The 21,504-nt window shown below is 43.2% G+C and overlaps 4 protein-coding genes across 4 annotated transcripts; 2 read left to right on the top strand and 2 right to left on the bottom strand.

Moving 5' to 3' along the window:
* Positions 1–125: 125 nt before the first annotated feature.
* On the bottom strand, positions 126–10,395 carry LOC148409435 (leucine-rich repeat, immunoglobulin-like domain and transmembrane domain-containing protein 2). The gene is made up of 4 exons (XM_088438744.1): positions 9,882–10,395; positions 3,730–3,843; positions 2,869–3,650; positions 126–1,259 (listed from the first exon to the last, which is right to left on the bottom strand). Exons 2-4 carry the CDS (start codon positions 3,837–3,839, stop codon positions 427–429), a joined length of 1,725 nt encoding a protein of 574 aa, XP_088294870.1. The 5' UTR covers positions 3,840–3,843; positions 9,882–10,395; the 3' UTR covers positions 126–426.
* On the bottom strand, positions 4,498–9,725 carry lrit1b (leucine-rich repeat, immunoglobulin-like and transmembrane domains 1b). Its single transcript, XM_088438743.1, has 4 exons — positions 7,629–9,725; positions 6,619–7,079; positions 6,153–6,458; positions 4,498–6,018 (listed from the first exon to the last, which is right to left on the bottom strand). The coding sequence occupies exons 1-4, from the start codon at positions 7,748–7,750 to the stop codon at positions 4,961–4,963; spliced, it is 1,947 nt and encodes a 648-aa protein (XP_088294869.1). The 5' UTR covers positions 7,751–9,725; the 3' UTR covers positions 4,498–4,960.
* rgrb (retinal G protein coupled receptor b) lies at positions 9,681–14,315 on the top strand. Its single transcript, XM_088438745.1, has 7 exons — positions 9,681–9,938; positions 10,003–10,159; positions 11,456–11,577; positions 11,675–11,828; positions 12,762–12,879; positions 13,196–13,309; positions 13,382–14,315. The coding sequence occupies exons 1-7, from the start codon at positions 9,863–9,865 to the stop codon at positions 13,526–13,528; spliced, it is 888 nt and encodes a 295-aa protein (XP_088294871.1). The 5' UTR covers positions 9,681–9,862; the 3' UTR covers positions 13,529–14,315.
* A 4,236-nt stretch (positions 14,316–18,551) lies between these two features.
* Positions 18,552–20,991, top strand: slc18a3b (solute carrier family 18 member 3b). Its single transcript, XM_088438163.1, has 2 exons — positions 18,552–18,641; positions 18,781–20,991. Exon 2 carries the CDS (start codon positions 18,835–18,837, stop codon positions 20,419–20,421), a length of 1,587 nt encoding a protein of 528 aa, XP_088294289.1. The 5' UTR covers positions 18,552–18,641; positions 18,781–18,834; the 3' UTR covers positions 20,422–20,991.
* Positions 20,992–21,504: the final 513 nt, after the last annotated feature.

Here is a 21,504-nt window from a genome sequence, read left to right as displayed (position 1 = left end):
CTGACTAGGTTTCCGAGAGAAAAATCACTCTAATCTTCTTAGCAGTGTATGGATAAATGCACGGGAATATAGCACTTATGTAACAAATCCTTTGAGTGGAGAAAAAGAAATATAATGCTTCAGCATTTGTCTGGCTTTCTCATTTTAATCCAGGAATGATACATATTGGACATAGGACAAATGATCATTTACATACACTTGGTATCAAAAACAAAAAGAGGAATAAAAACATGAAAAAGTCAACAAAAACACAGACAGTAAAAGATGAAGGCAGAGTTATGGATTTACAGTATGTGTGTGTGACCCGTGGACCATCTAAATATCTAGTCCATGTTTTATCCAAAGTCAATTGGAATCGGCTCCGGTTCCATGTGACCCTCAAAAAGGTAAAGCGGCATAGAAAATCGATGGATGGAATTGTAAGATTTAGTACAGATAGGCCACACTTCCTCCTCTGCATTTGTCGCCCGACTTGTGTTTCTTTTTGTCTTTTTCCTGTAAATCCCTGCACAGGACTTCATCGCTGGCTACCTGTAGGCTGTCGAAGGTGCCCAGACTCTCCGGGCCATGACTCTCGGGATCTTGACTCTCCACTCCTTGAAAATCAGCTTCCCGCCGATTCCTATTCGGAGCCTGTAGATGCGGCTTCCTACACAAGTTCCCGCAGCGCTCCGCACAGCTGAATGGAGCCTCGGCGGTACAGGCGTACATGCCGACGGGCACGGCCAGAACCATGACGCAAACCACCACCACGATGTGGATCAGGCGCTCCCTTTGCTCCATTTCGCTGACGTCGCTTCCCGTCACAAAGACAACGCACTGGCCGTCCCGCGGCGGATGGTTCTTCAGGGTCACACACACCTCGTATTTGGTTACAGGAAGTAGATCGCTGACAGAGTAGCTGTTGATGCCCGGCCCGATGTAGACGCTTTCCCTTTTGGGTGAGTCATACTTGCCAAAATGGACGGTGAACCACGTTTCTGCCGGGTTGTCGGTGGCGGCGTGCCACTCTAGGGTGATGCCGTAAACCGTCTGCTTGGCGATGCGGATGTCAATGCGGGTGTTTTCGTCCGGGGAAAGGATGGGCGAAGGCGGCGGAAGAGGAGCGGGGTTCCTCACGGGAGTGACGTTGACCGTGATCCCAACGGAGGAGTTGCCCATGAAATTGTTGGCCAGGCAGGTATAGAGTCCTCCGTTGGCTACATGGAGCGAGGGGATCACCAGAGTAGAGTTGACCGTCTCTTCGTCGATGGGGGTCACTGTACGGAGAAATGGGGTAGATTGTGTGTCTTCGCTTCTCGATTTACAGTAAGATTGTGTTTATTTATAAAATCTTTGGTCCTGCAACTGCAGAAATATTGTTCCTAATAGAAGGAGTTGCTGTCCATTAACAAGTAAAACGGAGTATGGTCACTTCCTGTTATCAATGTCCTCATTAACGTTGCACTTTTTGATATTCCGTCACAGTTTTGTAGCTAACAAAGCTATCGTCTTCCCATCTGTCACACACTGGAAATACTGAACTGAGCAATAAACCAAGCTCGTAATGGGAAATGAGTGAACTGAAGGCTAGCAAGGTTTTTTGCTGGGCTAAACATAGATAAAAAAGCACATTTATTCAAAAATATTTTTAAATAAAATTATTCTTCCTGTTCTGTTCTCTGTATGACGTATTATATCCACTTTTTTTGCAACGTTTGCAGTGCTGTTTATTATACTAGAGTTTTTCCATTTAGAAAGTTGGACAAAAACATTTTCTCAAGTCATTTTGCAGCTAGTTAGTGTTCTTAGGTTCCTGCCAGAGGGTACATGAAAAGGGCCTACCTGTTAGTTTAAGGTGCTTGAACCAATTATTTCGCGAGACTGTGACCCGAGCTAGGTGGGACTACATCGAAATCAACACAGCCGTGATTGGATAAGCTTTTCCGGGAGCCTGACAGCATCATTTTTTCATCAAAATCTTTGCGAGATATCGAGTTTGAAGCAAAGGATTTGTTTGTTACCGACTTGATTTTTTTTAACCCACGAGAGAAGGTGGACACAGAAGGCACACCATTTTGATGACAGAGCAGAAAATCTGGAAATTGTGAGCAGAGGTTGGCCGATCCATGTGCGAGCTAGTCTGTCCCAGCAGGGAAAGGTTTTTGTCCGTAATTTTCATAAAGGAAATTATGAATTATACCCATGGCTACTGATAAATATCACAAATTATAATGCTGGGAAGGCCTGTTGTTTTTGCTGTTTGGAGCCATACTTGAGTTTCCCAACTTCAAATTGTTTTGCAACGAGGCGCCAAATATCAGCTGGGCCCTAAAAAGCTTCGGTACTTTTAAAAACGTTTGGGGACACCTGAAAGCTCATTTTCAGCATTGAAGCGCCGTAAAACTCATTCCAACAACAAAGACCGGACTGATCCGGCTTTCGGTATTAACCTCCATTCCAATAGAAAAAGAATCATAAATACACAGACAGATTGCTCAACAGAGCCATTGAAGTCTTCCCAAGGAAAGAAAGAAGGATGGATTTTATTTTCAAATAACGCGGCACTGAGCAGATCCACATTGGTGAACACAAACATTTTGTTGCACTTTTAATGAGTTTTGTCATGTTTATTAGTTATTAAATCAATTATAATAAAACTAAATGTCAATAATACTCCCAAACAATTGAATTGCTCTGGAATTTATATGTCACTAATAGTTACCCTATATTAAGGGCGATTTAATGTGTGGATTCTCAAGCCCTGTTGTCATACTGATGTTATTATGAGGGATATGAATTTAGGTAGGGATAAACATGATGTCACTGAAGGCCCAGGGTTGAAACGCAACTGTTTAATGGACAACGGCATAAAATAAAAAATCTTACCAGTAAATCCTCTTATCATCTTCTGACTGTACATCCAATCAACAGCAGGGCCTGGCCTCGCCTTGACTAAGCATGACAGCGTTGCGCTTGCTCCGGAAAACACGTTGATGTTGGTCTCCGGGGCAGAGGCCACTGGCTTTGTGCATGTTTTCAACTGGATCTTGTGGAAAAATTTGTCCACTTTAGAGGCGGGGCCTGAACACATCAAATAAGAGTTCATGAGAATGATGGGAGGGCCGACCCCACGGATGAACTCCACGAAGCCTTTGAGGCGGCAGTCGCAGAGCCAGGGGTTGTTGTGAAGCGCTAAGACCACATTGGAGACCAGGCCTTCCTTTGTCCACATTTTCTCTGCTTTCTGGTAAAGGGGCCAACTTATGAAGACATCTTTTGATATAACTCTAAGTTGGTTGAAGGATAAATCTAAGTAGGTCAGCACAGCTAAGTATTTCAACGAATGTTCCGGTAGGACATCGAGACGGTTGTGTTTTAGATCCAGAATTTTGAGTTTCGGCGTGTCCTGAAACGCAGTCCACGGAAGCGAAGTCAGTTTGTTGCCTTGCAGACGTAACTCGGTCAGGTTGGCTAGACCTCGTAGGCTTTGGATGTTCATCAGAGTGATATTGTTGAAATTCAGCCACAGAAACTCCAAAGCAACCACTTTGGAGAAAGACCTTTGAGGTAGCTCCGTCAGGTGGCAGTTTTCCACTCGGATCTTTGTAAAATCGTGCGGGATGTCCTCCGGAATTCGTCTCATTGGGATTTCCATGCATAGCAAAGACCTAGATGTTATCACCAGGAAGGGAAATGAGGAGTCTTGAAGCACAACCCCGGCTTTCAAAAAAACAAGAGCCCACTCACCTTCCCAAGGTCTCACTGGTGCACGAGCAACCGTTCAGACAAGTTGACGATCCGGGAGTGGTGAGATAAAACAATAAAGCAATGCATAGCGCGACACAAAAGCCATCCATGTTCCTAGAGGAGCATGGGAAACAAGCCTGTTAAGGGCAGGACGCGACATGGACAGTCCATGAGACCAAAGCCTATTAGCTTAAGCTTCCTTGACGTAACTCTTAAGGCAACCGGAGACATGAGATGCATTCAGGTGTATTTTTATCTCGTGGACTGCTCCTTCAACACACACTGAATGGGCCGTTCTCATCTCAGGATCTTTCAGATGTGACTTGGTCAGCCACACCCAGTGTAACAAGGCCACAACGGGAGGCCCATCTGCATAAATGGACCGGTTAGCGGCGCCAAGAGAGAGGGCGACAGATGTCCGGAGAGGACTTGTAATCTGACCTCGATAAACTGCGATAGCTCTCGTCTCGCCAGGTGGTTCTACCAGCAATCACTGGAAGTCTCCTTAGTATTGTTTCTGCCGCTATCCATCCTTGTGTTCTTCGGTGGAAGAACTGATTGACTCTGGGGCTCGAAAGCGTTTGTACCCTTGAATAAATCCAGTAATTAGCCCCAGAAGGTACATTAGTGCAGACCGTACCTTAGGCAGCAGAAATCTAATGAAAAGTCTTTTTTTTTTTTTTTTGCTTACGATACCAAACATGTGGCTGTTTTTTTTTAAATATTACTCATGCTAATTCATTTAAACATAATAAACAAGCATTTATCAGTATATAAAATAACATTTATTTACATACAACTCATATACAGATGCTTGAACACATTCACATATTAGAAACTGTGCAAGTTGTGTTGAGTTTTTGTGGGGAAAACCTGGCACATGAACTGTTGTTTGTGTTTCTTAAGATAATATACAAAGGTTTGTACACAGTGCAGAGGTTACATTGGATAGACTATGGTGCTTAGGTTGAAAAGATGATCTGTCACCTTTTAGCGCGAGGTCCCGAAACACATATATACATCAACGACACACGTCAATAACCATTCCACTGTGTATAATTTCCCTTTCTTGGTATATAGAATATTCAGTTTCCTTCCACAAGGCTGTAAAGTTGTATCATTCAGTGGCAAAAGAGCTGTCGATGTCCTGTGAAGAACCCTCATGAGGGATCAGGCTTCACTACTCCATTCTCAAAGTGCATCTCCCAGAAGATGAGGCAAATGTCGGGTTCTAACAGAAGTACTCGTTAGGTGGCCCCTCAGTCCTCGCTATGGCCTCGGAATCAACACTGGACCTCGCAGATAGCAGCCTGTTGGACTCATCGGGATTTAGCCGTGTAAGATACTCGCCTTCCATCCCTTTAGTTTTGGCCCCGGGGCCCAGAGTCTCAAATGTGACGTAGGAGTCTTGTATTTCCTTGGACGGCCTGCCCAGGAGTTTTTGGCAACGCTTCTTAATGGCACCGCAGCACACGATCAGAGTGAGGGGCACGGCAATGACGCAGGCTACCGTGATGACCACCACGTTGATGAGTTTCTGGGTGCCGCTCGCGCTAGCCGCTTCATCCGTTGAGAAGATTACGCACTGCTCCTTTTTCGGGATCAGGCCTTTGACGCAAACGCAAGCGATGTACTTTGTTTTTGGCACCAGGCCATCGATGGTGATACGGTTCTTGCCCGCACCCACGTTGACCCGTCGCATGTCGCGCTCGCCGAACACGGCGTACAGGACGCTGAACTCGGTGACGTTTGTGGCGGTCGGGGCTCGCCAGTTCAAGGAGACGGTGTGGTCGGTATCGCCGATCACCTTCACCGAACGCACGACCCTTTTCTCGGGGGCTTGCTGTAACGATGAGGCATTGGCCACCATGTTCCCCAAAGCGACCTGTACCGGCTTTCGCTGGTTCGGCCCCCGGCCTCGCCCTCGGGCGCCGGAGGAGACGCTGTAGCTCTCGACCTCGTACTTTCCGGTGACGCCTTTGCCGTTGAGGGGTTCGATGACGGGCTTGCCCGGGGCGGTGGTCGGAGGAGGGACGTATCGAGCGATAAGCTTTTCCTGATACGCGGCCCTCCCGATACCACCGGGCTTCTTCGCTCTAGGTCTCTTGGCGAGCGCACCTGCCGTCTCTTCAGACCGAAAGGTGTCCGTAATTACCAAGGATATGATGGCGTCGGCTGTCCCCACAAAGTTGGTGGCTTTGCACACGTACTTCCCAGAATCCCTGTAAGAGACTGCGGGCACGCTCAAAATGGACCAAATGATGCCCTCCTTTGAGATCTCTTGCTGAACTGAAAATAAAGAAAAGGTTGGTAGGGTTAAGTAGACCGGTACAAAAAGAATTCCTGTAATCCCATTGACGCTCATGCGGAAATAGATGCCGCTCTAATCTTAGCACCTCCGAATTTGGTTCAGGAGAACTCACTTGTGCCGTTGATTTTCTTGCCATCGGCGCGGTTCCAAGACAGCTCGGGGATGGGAACGCCGACGGTGCCGCAACGGAGCAGGACGTTGTTGCCCAGCGAGCTCCTGACACGCGCAACAGCCGTATGCACTCGAGGGCCCTGACACCTCTGCAGCTCCGCCTCGGTGAAAAAAACCCCAGACAGACTCTCTGGATCGGCACAGCGCAGCCTGGGGTCTATGAGGGCCACTGATGACCTTGGGGATTTCTGGAACTGGACCAGATCATAAAGTCGGCAGTCGCACAACCAAGGGTTGTCATGGAGACCTGAAAACCAAGTGTGTTATTGAGACCTTGTTGCATGTGAGCTATTCTAACCACGCACACACACACTTGTACTACTAAACTTAAGACTAATCCGCCTGTGTGGTGGCGAAAGACAAATATGGCGACCGGGACAAGGAGCCTCCTGATTAACAGAACTTACCAAGAATAAATTTGGAGGAGTCGGCCTCCTGAAGCGGTTTCACACTCAGCCAAAGCGACAGGACATCCGCAGGGATGGTGGTCAGAGTGTTGCTGGATAAATCCAGATAGGTGATGTTCTTTATGTATGCTAGGGCCTCAGCGGGCATGCTGGAGATTTTGTTGTTGTGCAGATCGAGCAGCTTCAGGTTGGGCATGTCACTCAGAGACTCCCAGGGGAACGAGGTGAGGGCGTTCCCGTCCAGCCTCAGCTCGTCCAGGTTCGCGAGACCCCGGAAACTGTCCGCGCTGAGAGAGTTCAGCGAGTTGAAAGACATCCACAGAAACTCCATGCTGCTGAGGTAGCGAAAGTTGCCACTTGAAATCCTCGTGATGGCCGTCTTTTCAATGCGGATCTTGGAGGTATCCGGGGGGAAATTTGTAGGAATGACACTGATCTTGGGATCATTGCAGAGGACGCTCCTGTGAGAAAAAAAAGGACATCCGTTGGAATCTTTATGAATAGATTAGAAATGTTTTATTTTATCCCGATTAACTCACTGATTGCCTACTGTACCTTATTATGTCAAAAAAAACATTGAGAAAAAGGAACTGGAATTGAGTGCCTGGACTCTGTAAAGTCGTATAAATCCGTCACGTCTTCATTACAATTTGTACGTTAGCAGGATAACATTAAAACATCTTTACGCAACTTTTGTAGAGCGGTATAAATTAATCGAATTTTAACCTTACAAAAACTGTCACGTTCAATGAATTACGCTGTATTCAGATAGTAAACGATGACGACGTTATAAAAAGATGCAGATTAAAAATAGCATTTACTTGAAATAGACATTTGTGCAAAAGTAGTGGCCTATTGTCCTGTAACAAGAAAAGCAGATTAAAGAGCAACTCCAAGTTAATCCTTCGCTAGTGAATTGCCGAAAACACAAATGGACGGTCAATTTTGCACGCAAGATATTAAAAAAAAAGTGAATCCATAAAATGAAAAATGTCAAAACTCATCTTTACCTGGCTTTGGATCCATCGCTCAGTTTGTGGAAGAAGCAGCTACACTGTGCAGGACACGAAGCGCTCATGAGAGGAAGAACAACTAAAGCCACGTAAAAAACATAGGAAAAATGGCGCCGCATTTTGGTTCGCACCTGACTCCTAAATGCTACAAACTACCTCCCTAATAAAAAAGCACCAGAAAAAAAGTTGTTGTTTAAGGGGACGTGAGATGCATGGTGGTCCATCAGCTTCATTCTGCTTCGCCTGCTGTCGATCCACAGATAAAAAGGATGCGCTGGGATTAGAGGAGCTGCAGGAGGAGGAGTTTACTTTGGGGTTATTTCCATTCACACGATTACACCAGGGCCATCCTGGAAGCTGATTGGCTGCACAATTGTCACTTTCATTTTATTTTGAATACTGGCATTTTACGCAGCTTTTTTTTTCAAGTTCAGATGTTCAAATAAGCAGTCTGTTTGCTTAGTGCAGACCAAACACTCGCTAAAAGCCTTACCAGTCATTTATCATAATTAGATCATATATTGTAAATGATCTGTGTATTTCTTGTGAAACTTTATTTTATATAAAGTTATAAATGTTAAAATTCTTGACACAATCTCAACGTTTCACCTACCTACTTTGAATATGTGCATTTTTTCTTTTCGGAAAACAGGTGCAGCATTTTGATAATCACAAAGAAGACAAATCCTTTAATCCAGTCACCTATTTTGTTTCATATTTTTTGTTTACCTCTTGATTTCATTTTTGTCACTGCAAACACAAGGGAAGCACATGTGCAAAAAAAAAAGAAGGCTACTGGCATAATTAACATGTTTATAATTATTAAAGTCCACAAATTAATGCTTAAAGTGATGATGAGACGCAGCCGTTACAATGGCCCCATTTTTGGGGTAAAATTTCAGGTTAGAGGTCAACAGCTTGTGACACCGCTAACACCCACACAACACACAACAAGACATCCACCGGGAATGTCAGTAATTCATTTGTTGATGAGTTGGTGCTAATCTGTGAACAGATTAATGCAATCTGCAATCAGACTCTCGCAACATAATTTCAAAATCAGCTTCAGAGAGCGTAAAGGCCCCCGCTTTCCATTGCATGCATTTTCATATAATTTTGAAAAAAAAATGCAACAGCAGGACAAAAAAAACATTACAACTGGTGGCAAGTGTTTGGCAAACTTTTGCAACCTTTGATGACATTTTGGCAAACGGTGGTGACCTTGAACCTTGACAATATCAAAAGAGCCGCTACCTCCTCTGGTACTCGCCAACATTTGTCGCATAGTGGAATAACAGTAATATTTCCTTTTAAATCAATTTCTTATTTTTCGACGTTGCCATTCCAGGAGTAAGCAGCGCAAGTAAACGCAGCCATTGGGGGTGTAAATTTGTTGAAAATCGAAAAAAAAAAAAACGTGTGGCACGGTGGAAGACTGTTTAGCACATCAAGTCTGGCTCCGGCCTTTATGTGTGGAGTTTGCACGTTCACCCTGTGCCTGCATGTTTTTTCTCCAGGTACTCCGGTTTCCGTCAACATTCCCCAAAGAAAACAAGCAGGCTAGGTATGTTAGACACTTCAGGTTGCCCTTAGGTATGTTTGTGAGTGTCAATGGTTGTTTGTATCTGCGTGCCCTTTAATTGGCTGGCAGGCTTGTCCCCCGCCTACTGCCCGAAGACAGCTCGGATAGGCTCCAGCATGACCCTTGTGAGCATACGTGTCTAAGAAAATGGATGAATCAAAGAAAGACAATTGTTATACACTATTTGACTATATTTAATATCTTGCTGCTGTATGGAATTGGGTGACTCAGACTCGAGTGCAAAAAATATGATAGAGACATCCCTATTTCTGGGTTGTTTTAAAACAAGACTTTAAAACATGTTTGTTTTGTTTTTCAAAAGTTTAGTGGAGCTTGGATTTATTTTAGGGGTGCTTTAGCTTTAGGGGTGTTAATGAGGGTGCATTTGAACTCGAGAGACGAAGACCCCCACGTTTTCTACTGAGTGGGAGCAAAGGGTTCTTGTTAGGACATTCTTGGGGGGATTGCAGCAGCACTGAGTAACAAATCTTAAGCTCATTGTTCAGTTTTTTGTTAGCCCTCCCCTTCATGTGACAGGGGGGCAAGACAAAGCTTCACTTTGTGAGGGGGAGGACGTAGCCAGAAAGGTTCAATTTACTTTGAGTGGGGGAAAGTCCACAAGTTGTTGTTGTTGTCTTCAGACAACAACATGGCGGCGTACGCGTTACCTGATGGATTCACCGACTTCGACATGTTCTTGTTCGGTTCAGCGCTCTTCGTCGGCGGTGAGTAGAAACAAGAAGCCCGCTTGTTATTGTCGCTCCCGCGCTGTCTTTCGTCCGCCCACAGGAGTCCTCGGGTTCCTCCTCAACGCCGTCACCGTCGCCTCATTCCTGGGCGTCCGCGAGCTGAGGACCCCCAGCAACTACCTGGTCTTCAACTTGGCCTTGGCCGACATTTGCCTGAACGTCAACGGACTCACGGCCGCCTACGCCAGCTATCTTCGGTCCGGTAACACCCGCGGGGACTTCCTTACCTTTTTTTTTTTGGCATGTGCTAATCTTCTAAAAGCACTACATCAAAACATAAACTTTGACTAACAACGATTAAAAAACAGAGGCCGACCACCATTCTTTCGTACCTTGAGTCACTTTGAAGGGATACGAAACTCCGTTTTCAGAAATACAAAGTTAATATATTAATTAATTGACTATTGTATTGTTTTTTTTCAAAACTATTTCCACTGGCTGTCGCATGAAAATGACATCACATGTTGTCAAAGCTCAGGTAACCACCAATCAGAGCTCGGCTTGCCAACGTCACATTGCCCAGTAAACAGGTGAGCTGTGATTGGTAGTAGTAAAAAGAAAAAAAAAAGTGTACTAAATAATCATTCAGTCGAAATGTTTTGTCATGAAACGATACCTAAAAATATTTACTTAAAACTAAAGTAAAAATAAATGGCTCCAAAATTTGAAAATCCACAGTCAAAAGAATTCTGCCAAATTTGGTTAAAATATATATATATAAATAAATGTTTAAAGGTTTAGAAAGAGGACTCAAAATGGTAAAATAAAACAACATTTCTATTACGTTTTAATCGAAAATAAGTAAACAAATAAAATCCGACCACAATGGAATAGTTGAAAACAATTTCATTCTCCAGTATATCTCCTCAATTCTATTCTGCATAGTTCCTTTTAATTCCCTTTAGAGGGTCTTTAAAATAAACATTTCAAACAAAATATGTTTTTTAATGTAAAGCACGTTAAGCATAACTGAAGAGTTTTTGAAAATAACTCTCCTCCTGTTATGTTTGTTTGCAAGGAACATATTGCTCACGAACAAATCTTGTATTTTTTTTATTCTCAGAATCAGCAATACGCACTGTAACACAAAAAAAGGCATACAAATGTTATTTTAATGGGTGTGTTGATTATACATAAGAGAAGCAGAAGTGTTGTACTAAAAACACATACAAACACATTCAACTTTTTTTTTAACTTTCAAATGGGTCACTTTGGCCCACAACGTAACAAGACAGGAGGGTTAACGTTTGATCATGTCACATGTTTCATTTTATTTCCTATGATTGTTTTTTTTTTAACCCTCCTATTAGAAAGACACACAACGCGATGACCTAATGAAGTGTTCTACTACTTCAAGTGTGCACTTAGCAAAATCAATCTAAAAGTCTGTAAGAAGATTAGAACGAACAAAAAGTCATGTCCATTTCCCAACTTTTTCATACCATTCTCATATTTTTGGCTGCATGTGTGTTTGTCCTCCTCCCCCCTTGTAGACATTGGCCTTTTGGCCAGAACGGCTGCGCCTATCACGGCTTTCAGGGTATGATTGCCGTCCTGGCGTCCATCAGCTTCATGGCGACGATCGCTTGGGACAGATATCATCAGTACTGCACCAGTGAGTCCAAAATCAATATCCAAATAGAAGAATCGTGCCGCTACTTGGTGTTTAGGTTTAAAGAAGGACATTTTTGCACCGCTTTGTCTCCACGCAGGACAAAAGCTCTTCTGGAGCACGGCCATGGTGATGAGCGCCATCATCTGGGTCCTGTCCATCTTTTGGGCTGCAGTACCGCTCATGGGCTGGGGCGTGTACGACTTTGAGCCAATGAGGACCTGCTGCACGCTGGACTACACCAGAGGAGACAGGTAAGGGCAGTGATGGACAAATGAAGCTTCGTGAAGCACTTGTGATATTTTTTTACTCCTCTAGATGGCACTCTTGTTTCACAGAGGCAGAAGTGATTTAATAAGTTTCAACTGCACTAGTGTTTAGTTTTAAAACAAGTTCACCATCTAGTGGAGAAAAAAAATGATCGCTTAGGGCTGCACAATGAATTGAATTTTAATTGCAGTAACGATATTGGCTGCCAAGATTAAATAAGCTATTCCTCTGATATTAACATTTAAGAAGCGGGCTACACTATATGGCAAATCAAACACTTTATCATCCTACCACCAGGGAGCAATGTTTGCCACGTTTGCATGACAAAAGCCTCTGCTTTTCTCACCTGAACATATTATTTACCAGTATGAAATGGCGTTGTGTTTCTCGCCTGATTTCCAATATACTCAGCGCTAGCTGTCAATTGGGACCCATTTTGAAAAATCCGCTTGGCAAAAAAAGGGAATACATTTGGTTTGAAAATTTGCTTAAAAGTAAATAATGCGCTTGGTACTAATTAGGCTGAATTTTTCTCATTGGTTTGAACTCAGCAAGTAAATGAGCTGTGTTGCCCTTTGTGCCAAGTTTTTGCCATGTCCTGAGTGAATTTTTAAAATTCTTTTCTTTATTTATTTATTTTAGTTTTGTTATTATTATTTGTAAGTATCAAGCCTTGGAGCCTTGTTTATATACTGCTTGATGAAAAAAAGGCATTAAATAGACATGTTTGAGCAAACATGATGAATAATCGATTTCAATATTGACTAAAATAATCGTGATTAATATTTTGGCCATAATCGTGCAGCCCTATCATAGGCACTTCGTGAAGCTTCATTTTCACATCACTAGGCCATGAGACACAAATGGAGCTAAAACAAAACAATAATAATAAGAGTATCCTGATCTTTTCTTTTTAGGGACTTTGTCACCTTCATGCTCACTCTGGTTCTTCTCTACTTGACCTTCCCGGCGCTCACCATGCTCTCATGCTACAGCGCCATCAACAAACACTTCAAGAAGGTCCATCACCACCGAGTAAGTGCAGCTAGAAACCCATTTAACCCTTTGTGCGGTATTCAGTCCAATCCTTTGATCTTTACATCAAAGGCATTTGACATCAAAGGGAAAACATTGAAAAATGACACTAGGGAGCTGAAATTTCTCTCAGATGGTGACAACATGGCACGAGTGCTTAGTTACCACACCACAGTGTGCGTGCTGTCTCTTGTCTTGAGAATAACGTGGAAGAAAATGAGCCCAAAATAGTCTAAATACCACACAAGGGTTAAAGTGACTTTGTGGTTGTTGTTTTTTTGACAGCAAATTCAAATTTGAACTGCTTTGTTTTCAGTTCAACACTAATTTGCCATTGAGGGTGATGCTCATGTGTTGGGGCCCTTATGTTCTCATGTGCATCTACGCCTGCTTCCAAAACGTCAAGGTCATATCTCCCAAGCTACGAATGGTGAGCGGAAAACGCCAAAACATCACGTGAACATTTCGAGCGCCCTCAGAGTTGTGCCGTTTTGCGTTCCAGGTGCTTCCAGTGGTGGCCAAAACCAATCCCATCTTTAATGCTATGCTCTACTCCTTCGGCAACGAGTTCTACCGCGGAGGCGTGTGGTACTTCCTCACCGGGCAGAAGATAGCCGAGCCGGATCTGAAAAAGCCCAAGTCCAAATAGATGGAGGAAATGACATTTATTTCAAACAGTGTTCATTATGTTTAGCTGCAAGTTCTGTTTTAAATGTGAAACTCCCTCAAGGGTTCTCAGAAGACCTCAAGGTTTATTGACAAAAGTATTTGGACACCAATCACGTGATGGGTTTTCAGCAGTCGTAAGTTCTTTCCGTCGCAAAAATTCTAGGCATTCCTTTAGGTGTCCCAAAACTTTTGTCTGTGTTGTTGACAGTGCTTCATTAACTCATTCAATCCTAAAGACATATTTTTACGTTTTTATTTTTTGAAGAGTCCAGACAATCAACCCTAGTTAGGAATTTATTTTTTCTCCCTCCAAAATGTTAACTTTTAAGAAACTTCTAAAAATAACTGGTGCAAAATAAATTATGCGCTAACGTGATTGACTAACGCGATTGACGTGATTGACTTAATTAGTACCAACCATTTTTTTGTATATATTAGGAATTAGGTGAGAAACTCAACACCATTCCACACTGGTCAATAATATATTATGGTGTGAAAAGCAGAAGCTTTTGTCATGCAAACATGTGGGAAACTATGCCCCCTGGTGGTAAGATGACAAAGTGCTTGAATTGACCTGTACGTTAGCCAGCTTTTAAAATGTTAATATCGCCCAGGATGCAGTATGTGGAATTGAATGACTGGACTCTCCAAAAAACAAACAAACAAAAAACATTGGGGTTGAATCAGTAAACTGTATGGTCAGTCACTTTAAACCTTAAATACATAAAATGAAGTGCCAGTGTAATAATTAAAACATGACTACTTAACACGGTGGCGTAGTCTCTTTTTTTTTTTTTTTTTCATTCACAAGCAAGAGGTCCCTGAATGCACTACGCTGATCTACTTAACAAAAGTCACTACAGAAATAAGCCGTCTAGAAACGCAAGCCAGTCGTCACACTAACCCGTGAGACGAAAAGTAGCGGCGTCAATGACATCACAACGTGGCGGGAGTGGAGAAGATGCTAGTTCGAAGATTGCTAGTTCGAAGATGCTAATACTAGATAGTGGAACTCAGTAATCAATTCCATAAGATTTTTCTCATGTAAAATGACATGGCTCATCCCTCCATTTTTTAAAAACGTGCGACCTAATAGGCCAACTGTGTTGCCTACAGATACGGATAAAAAGCAGCTTAAAGGATACTCATGTCGAAACTTTCAATTAGCAATGCTCAGAAAAGGTTGCAAAACTGATTTTGAATGTTAAATTAGCACTAATATAATCCTTATAATGAGTTAACCGAGCGCGTGGTGAGATTATCATGCGGGCTTCTCAGAAAACTTTCACTAATCCAGCGGCTGGACTAGTGATCCCATTCGGTTCCGAGCCTGAGTTAGAAACGGAGTTAAAATAGGAATCAAAGGAGGACACCTTGTCATGGATGGATATAGCCAGGCTGCAATCACAGACAGAACATGGACGCCGTACAAGACATGAAGATGCTAAGTGTGCTTGTTTCAAGCTGTTTGTTAGTCTCCGTTGAAGTTCACTGTTAAACGGATGCATTAAAAAATTGTAAATGTGAGTATAAAAATGTACCAACAAACCAAAGTAAATACATTTGAACAAAACTCCCCTTACTAAATGCTGTAATTAGCATAAATATTATAATTGTAAACTGCCAAACTACTATTATATAAATAAAAAATATGTATCAGTGCGTTTTAATTACATCAACTGAAAATCCGCTAGCTTAATGCTGACATATAATAAATGTAGTAATTGTAATCCTTCAAGCTCAACTGCTTTAGCAGATGTCATAGAAACCCAATTTTAGTTTAAAAAACTGAGAAAGAGAATTAAATGACATACATAAACCCCAAAATGTTCAAATTATAAACTGTTCATCAAATGGACATAAGTTATCTTATTGGTAACATATAATTCAAAACACCATACTTGGGCTAGCATGAATTAGCATAAATGTTGTGGTCATTGTAATCCTTCAAAGAATGACTACTTAAGCAGATAAAGTAGAAACCAAAATATATTAATAAAAAAAGAGAAAAAGGAGAACGAAACTGCACATATAAACCAACAAATATTCAACCAACTATAAATGACATCAAATGAACGTCAGCTAGTTTATTGCTAACATATAACACGAAACACTGCAACAACTAAACATTCTTCACACTTCATTTAAGCACGTAGCTTAAATGTACCAAAAACATAAAATAAAAGGGTCAAAATGAGCCCAAATGAGCAACCTGTTTGTTTCTTGATCCTACAGTGCAAAGGTGAGGATGTCAAAGGTCAGATGACATCAACGTCTACAGATTGGATGAGCTGACCAAAGCGATTACGCAACACCGCTACTGCTGGAGTCACCGGAGGGACTTTTCTTGAAAGCATTTGGAAAATGATTGCGCCGACAACGGGATTAGACTTTGACATGCGTCACTGCTTTGTGATGGGAGCGTGTCGTCTGGAATATTCATTAAAACCTTCCCCCGGGGCGCTCACATTGCGCAGATCCGTTTAGTGTCCCCTCGGCACGCCTCATATAACACGTGCAGGGCTTTTTATTCACGTTTGATCATATTTTGCCTCCTCGCTAGGACTGTCCTAATCCCTCCCGTTGTTTTGCTAATGCATCAAATCAATCAAATGGCATTCATAACATGACAAATAAAAAATTAGGATACGACTTCTTTGAGATCCTGATTGTTAAACATATTTTCATTCAGTCCCCTAAAGCGAATGTTTACATTTTTTGTTTTTTTTTAAATAAAGACCAGACATTTTATAGGTACTACTAAACAAGTGTCTAAAATTAGCTGGTACTAAATGAATAAAGTGATGGATTAGTTTAGATTTAAGTTTTCAACCGATTCATGACTTAAAGTAGTTAAGTACTTAAGTATTCCGTTACTTCAGTGAGCAATCAATTACTTTAGTAATCGATTATTTTAATATTAAAATACCTCAATACCAAAGTACGAAAATGATAACTCTTGGTACCAAGGTACTAAATGATTTAAGTAATCAATCCGTTTAGGTAATAAGGTAATAAAGTCATTCTTACTTTTGGTGATTAAGTACTTAAGTAATAAACCACTTTATTAATCCATCATTTACGTTTTAATTAATTAATTAATTTAATTAAACGTTTTAATAATTTAGTAATCAACCAGTAATCAATTATTTTAGTATTACAGTATCTCAAAGATAAAGTACAAAGTAACTGATTACTTTTGGTACGAAGTTACTAAAGTAACCTAAATTAATTGATTACGTATGTACTTCATTACCTAAAGAAATTAACTAATCTAGTATTTGATTTGTATATTACCAGTCATGTTTATTCACTCCTTTACCCAAACATTGGAAAAAAATAACTGGAAAAAAGTACTGTACCTGAAAAGGAATGTTTGGAGTCCTGTAAAAACGCAAATATATGTCATTGGGAATGAATGAGCTAATGATTTGTGTTTTCTCATCAAAGTTGGTTATATTAAGACTTGTTTTGGAAAGTACGTACTTGTCAAACTTTAAATATTAACATTATAATCGCGCATTACTCGTTGAGCGTTAGCGTTCATAGATGACAGGTCTTTGCTGCCCTCTACTGGCTCAAAATAATTAGCAACTACATGATACATTACGTATAAATGCGATGATGATCGATAGACATGGGAAAAATATTTTTTTTCTTGCTTAATGGACACTTCAATTGCAATATTGATTACGACTGCAAACGCTGTATTAAAAAAAAATCCTACCCATAGAAACGCCATTGATCAAATTTGACATATTGATTTTTCAAATCAATGTTTATATTTATGTACTCCTGTATGAAGCAATTAAGCAACAATTTAACATTAAAAGTATGTTTTATGCAATGAAAGTTTAACAAAATACATATCTTTAAAAAAAAACACGTTTTCGTGGACAATCAACGCATATCTGATTTTTTTCAACCCAGTGTGCATCTTCCATTTTACACCACAAGATGCTGCCAGTGTCACGTTCACCAAAGTGTGACCGTCATGATAGGATTTGAGACGTCATGCCTTTATATACGTACAATTTGCACTTTGTTTTTGGTTAGGAGATATTAAAATTAATAAATGTTATAAGTAATATTTCGAGATTGGTAGAAATATACAGGCTATACACCATTTTGTCAAAATAGGCTAGTTGCATAAACATTAAATTAACGGCAGTGCTGGATTCATACGTTTGTACAGACCTGAATTTTGAAAGGAACCCAACTTGTGGCTACTAACAATAAAGTCAACTAATTGCCGTTTTTTCTCAGTGCTTTTGATTGACAAAACAAATCTTCATGATCCACTTTAAACATTCAAGAGTGTTATTGCCATGTGCATCGTATTATTATACAACACAATGAAATTCTTATTCTGCAGACTACATTCTCTAATCGAGCAAATAAATAAATACCAATAAAAAATCGCAATAAAACAATAAAACAGAAACAAAGGTGCTAATAATATAGTGCAAAATATTAGTGCAAAATATTGGGAAATATTGTTTAATCCTTTAGCTGGCGCTCATGCACAATATATAATAAATTTTCACTGCACAAATGCTTATTTCTAAACCAAGAGAACCATCTAGAGGACTAAAAAATGCACCAGAGTAGAAGTAAGCCTGAAGCTGAAAATGAAGCTTCATGAAGCATGCTGTGATACTTTTTACACTTCTAGATGGCGCTCTTTTAAGGATAAGCACTAGTGCAGTGGAAATGTAAATGTCATCCCGAAATCAAGAGTGCCATCTAGAGGAGTAGCACATGTATCACAAATGCTTCATGAAGCTTCATTTGTCCATCACTGGTGTTGATGGTGCTCATTGGCTGAAATGATCACCACGAGGAAGGCAAATTAGCATAAAGGGGGCAAAGTGTTGGAGGGATCCACTAGGCGCAAGTTTCTGTTGCTGATGTCACATTTCTATGAGAGGAGGAGGAGGGGAGGGAGGGAGGGAGGGAGGGAGGGAGGGAGGGAGGGAGGGAGGGGAGGTGTGGGGCAAAAAGGCAGCGAAAATAGCGGGTTAATGTGCACCAATGGCCACGGAGGCAGCACTGATGCTGTCAGTGGCGAGCCGAACGCAAAAGTGCCACAGGTGAGGATGGAAGAGTGCGCGCGTCCGCGGCGGCGCCAGCAAGCCAAGTCGGCCGCGTGAAAAGTGGGCAAAAGCAGCACCGGGAAGCATGGAGCTCGCCGAGGGCTGTGCGTAAAATCTCCTCTCCTTTTACGCACAGATGAGAGAAGCCCGCACAATTTGACTCGAGGAGAAGAAGAAGAAGCACATTATCATGAACGCCGACGCGGGCTCGTCCGGGCTGGCCAGGTCGGCCGCGGTCAAGCTGTCCGAGATGGGCGCGCGCACCAAGCAGCTGGGCACCGCCATGCAGGACCCGCACCAGCAGCGGCGCATCATCCTGGTCATCGTGTGCGTGGCGCTGCTGCTGGACAACATGCTTTACATGGTCATCGTGCCCATCATCCCGGACTACCTGGCCGACCTGGAGAGCGAGCAGTCGGAGCACGTCCACGTCGTGCTGCACCCCAACTCCAGCGCGGGCGCGCGCGGCAACGCCACGAGCGCCGGCCGGGACAACAGCAACAACTTGGACGTGCAGATCGGAGTTCTGTTCGCGTCCAAAGCCATCCTGCAGCTGCTGGTCAACCCGCTGAGCGGCACATTCATCGACCGGGTGGGCTATGACATCCCGCTGCTCATCGGGCTGACGGTCATGTTCCTCTCCACGTGCATCTTCGCCTTCGGGGAGAACTACGCCACGCTGTTCGCCGCCAGGAGTTTGCAAGGTCTGGGTTCGGCGTTCGCGGACACGTCGGGCCTGGCCATGATCGCCGACAAGTACACGGAGGAGGCCGAGCGCAGCCGGGCGCTCGGCATCGCGCTGGCCTTCATCTCCTTCGGCAGCCTGGTGGCGCCTCCCTTCGGCGGGGTCCTCTACGAATTCGCCGGCAAGCGCGTGCCCTTCCTGGTGCTCGCCTTCGTGTGCCTGGCGGACGGCTTCCTCTTCCTCACCGTCATCCGGCCCTTCTCCAGCAGGACTCGAGACAACATGCCGGTGGGCACCCCCATCTACCGGCTCATGATCGACCCGTACATCGCGGTGGTGGCCGGCGCGCTGACGGTATGCAACATCCCGCTGGCCTTCCTGGAGCCCACTATCGCCAACTGGATGGAGAGCACCATGCACTCCACGCAGTGGCAGATGGGCCTGACCTGGCTGCCCGCCTTCTTCCCGCACGTCCTGGGCGTCTTCATTACCGTCAAGCTGGCGGCGCGGCACCCCAACCTGCAGTGGTTCTACGGCGCGCTGGGCATGGTCATCATCGGCGCCAGCTCGTGCACGGTGCCGGCGTGCAAGAGCTTCGGCGAGCTCATCGCCCCGCTGTGCGGCATCTGCTTCGGCATCGCGCTGGTGGACACGGCGCTGCTGCCCACGCTCGCCTTCCTGGTGGACGTGCGCCACGTGTCCGTCTACGGCAGCGTGTACGCCATCGCGGACATCTCCTACTCGGTGGCCTACGCCATGGGCCCGGTGGTGGCGGGTCAGATCGTGCACAACCTGGGCTTCGTGCAGCTCAACCTGGGCATGGGGCTGGTCAACGTCCTGTACGCGCCGGCGCTGCTGCTGCTGCGCAACGTGTGCCAGATGAGGCCGTCCTACTCGGAGAGGGACACCCTGCTGGAGGAGGCTCCGCAGGGGCTCTACGACACCATCCGCATGGAGGAGAGGCGAGCCAAGAAGAAGAAGAAGGGCTACAGCTCGGCGGGCAACTGCCTGCCGGTGGACGAGAACGGCTTCGACGCCTTCAAGGCGCAGCGCTCGCAGTCCGAGGAGTCGTCCGGCGCGGAGTTCACTTGAGGCGGCCGGGCTGCATCGGACGCCCCCCGACCCCCAGCCGCACCCCCTACCCTCCCGTGTGGATCTCACGTCATGTGCAATATAAAACACCCCAAAATTACGCTCGTGTGAGTGAAACTTTTTTTTCTTTTCTTGGTTGTCATTTCATTGTGAGCTAAAAAAAAAAAAAAAGCATAGATATATGCGGGACCAAATACAAACAGCACAACTCCACTAGCACAAAAAAATAAACCTATATTTTGTAGTCTTTTTCTTTTTACTTGAAAACGTCACGTTTTAATACATCGGTGATATTTAATTTTATAAAACAAGAGGGCCTGCCACAATCTTAATTCTTGTCGTTGGGAATTCAATGTATCAGCACAACTGGATTTGTACATATGTGGATAACACGCGATGCACAATGTAAAAAAGTACAAAAAAATAAGCTGAAGTGTGTGTGTGGGTTCGTGGGTGAGCGCGTGTGTCAGTATGAGGCGTTTTGTCATGACAAGTCAAATCTCCTTATGACAAATAAATGTGTGTTCAATTATTGGCTGTGAGTTTAATAAATCTCTGTTTGGATCTGTGAGACAAGTGGCTTCATTTCATATCCATACATTAAAAACGAACTCTTTTAATGCCAGCCAATGTCAAGCATTTTGACTGACAACAGAATTGAAAAAAAAAGTCTCAGCAGCACGATAAAATCTGAGTTGTCCAAATGTAAACAAACAAAAAAGAAAAAAAAACGTTGACATCAATTGACATCTTGCGCACTATGATTGTTCCAAAGTGTTCATTAGTTGGAATAAAAAATCCAAGTTCTTTGGTTTTTAGAATGGCAAGCGCATCAGTCTTAATATAGTTAAATAAAAATAAATCAGTGAAGAATAAAAAAAGGAACAACCACTACTTGAGCCAGTTAGAATTTTTTTTGTGTGCAAAACAACTATTTTTTTGGGTGTAATATAAAAACGTAACAAAACCGTCTTTTTGATCCCTGTTGGAATTATTTTTGACCATTTTTTTGGCGCCTAGATTTTCACCATCTCATCTAAATGAACGATACACTCTTTAAAACGTGTTTCGCTTCAAATGTCC

Source organism: Hippichthys cyanospilos, chromosome 17 (genome assembly GCF_059441005.1).
Source record: "Hippichthys cyanospilos isolate Australia breed blue-spotted pipefish chromosome 17, RoL_Hcya_1.0, whole genome shotgun sequence".
Taxonomy (NCBI): Eukaryota; Metazoa; Chordata; class Actinopteri; order Syngnathiformes; family Syngnathidae; genus Hippichthys; species Hippichthys cyanospilos.
Note: the sequence above shows the minus strand (reverse complement) of the source record. Positions and strands in the feature narration are given on the sequence as shown.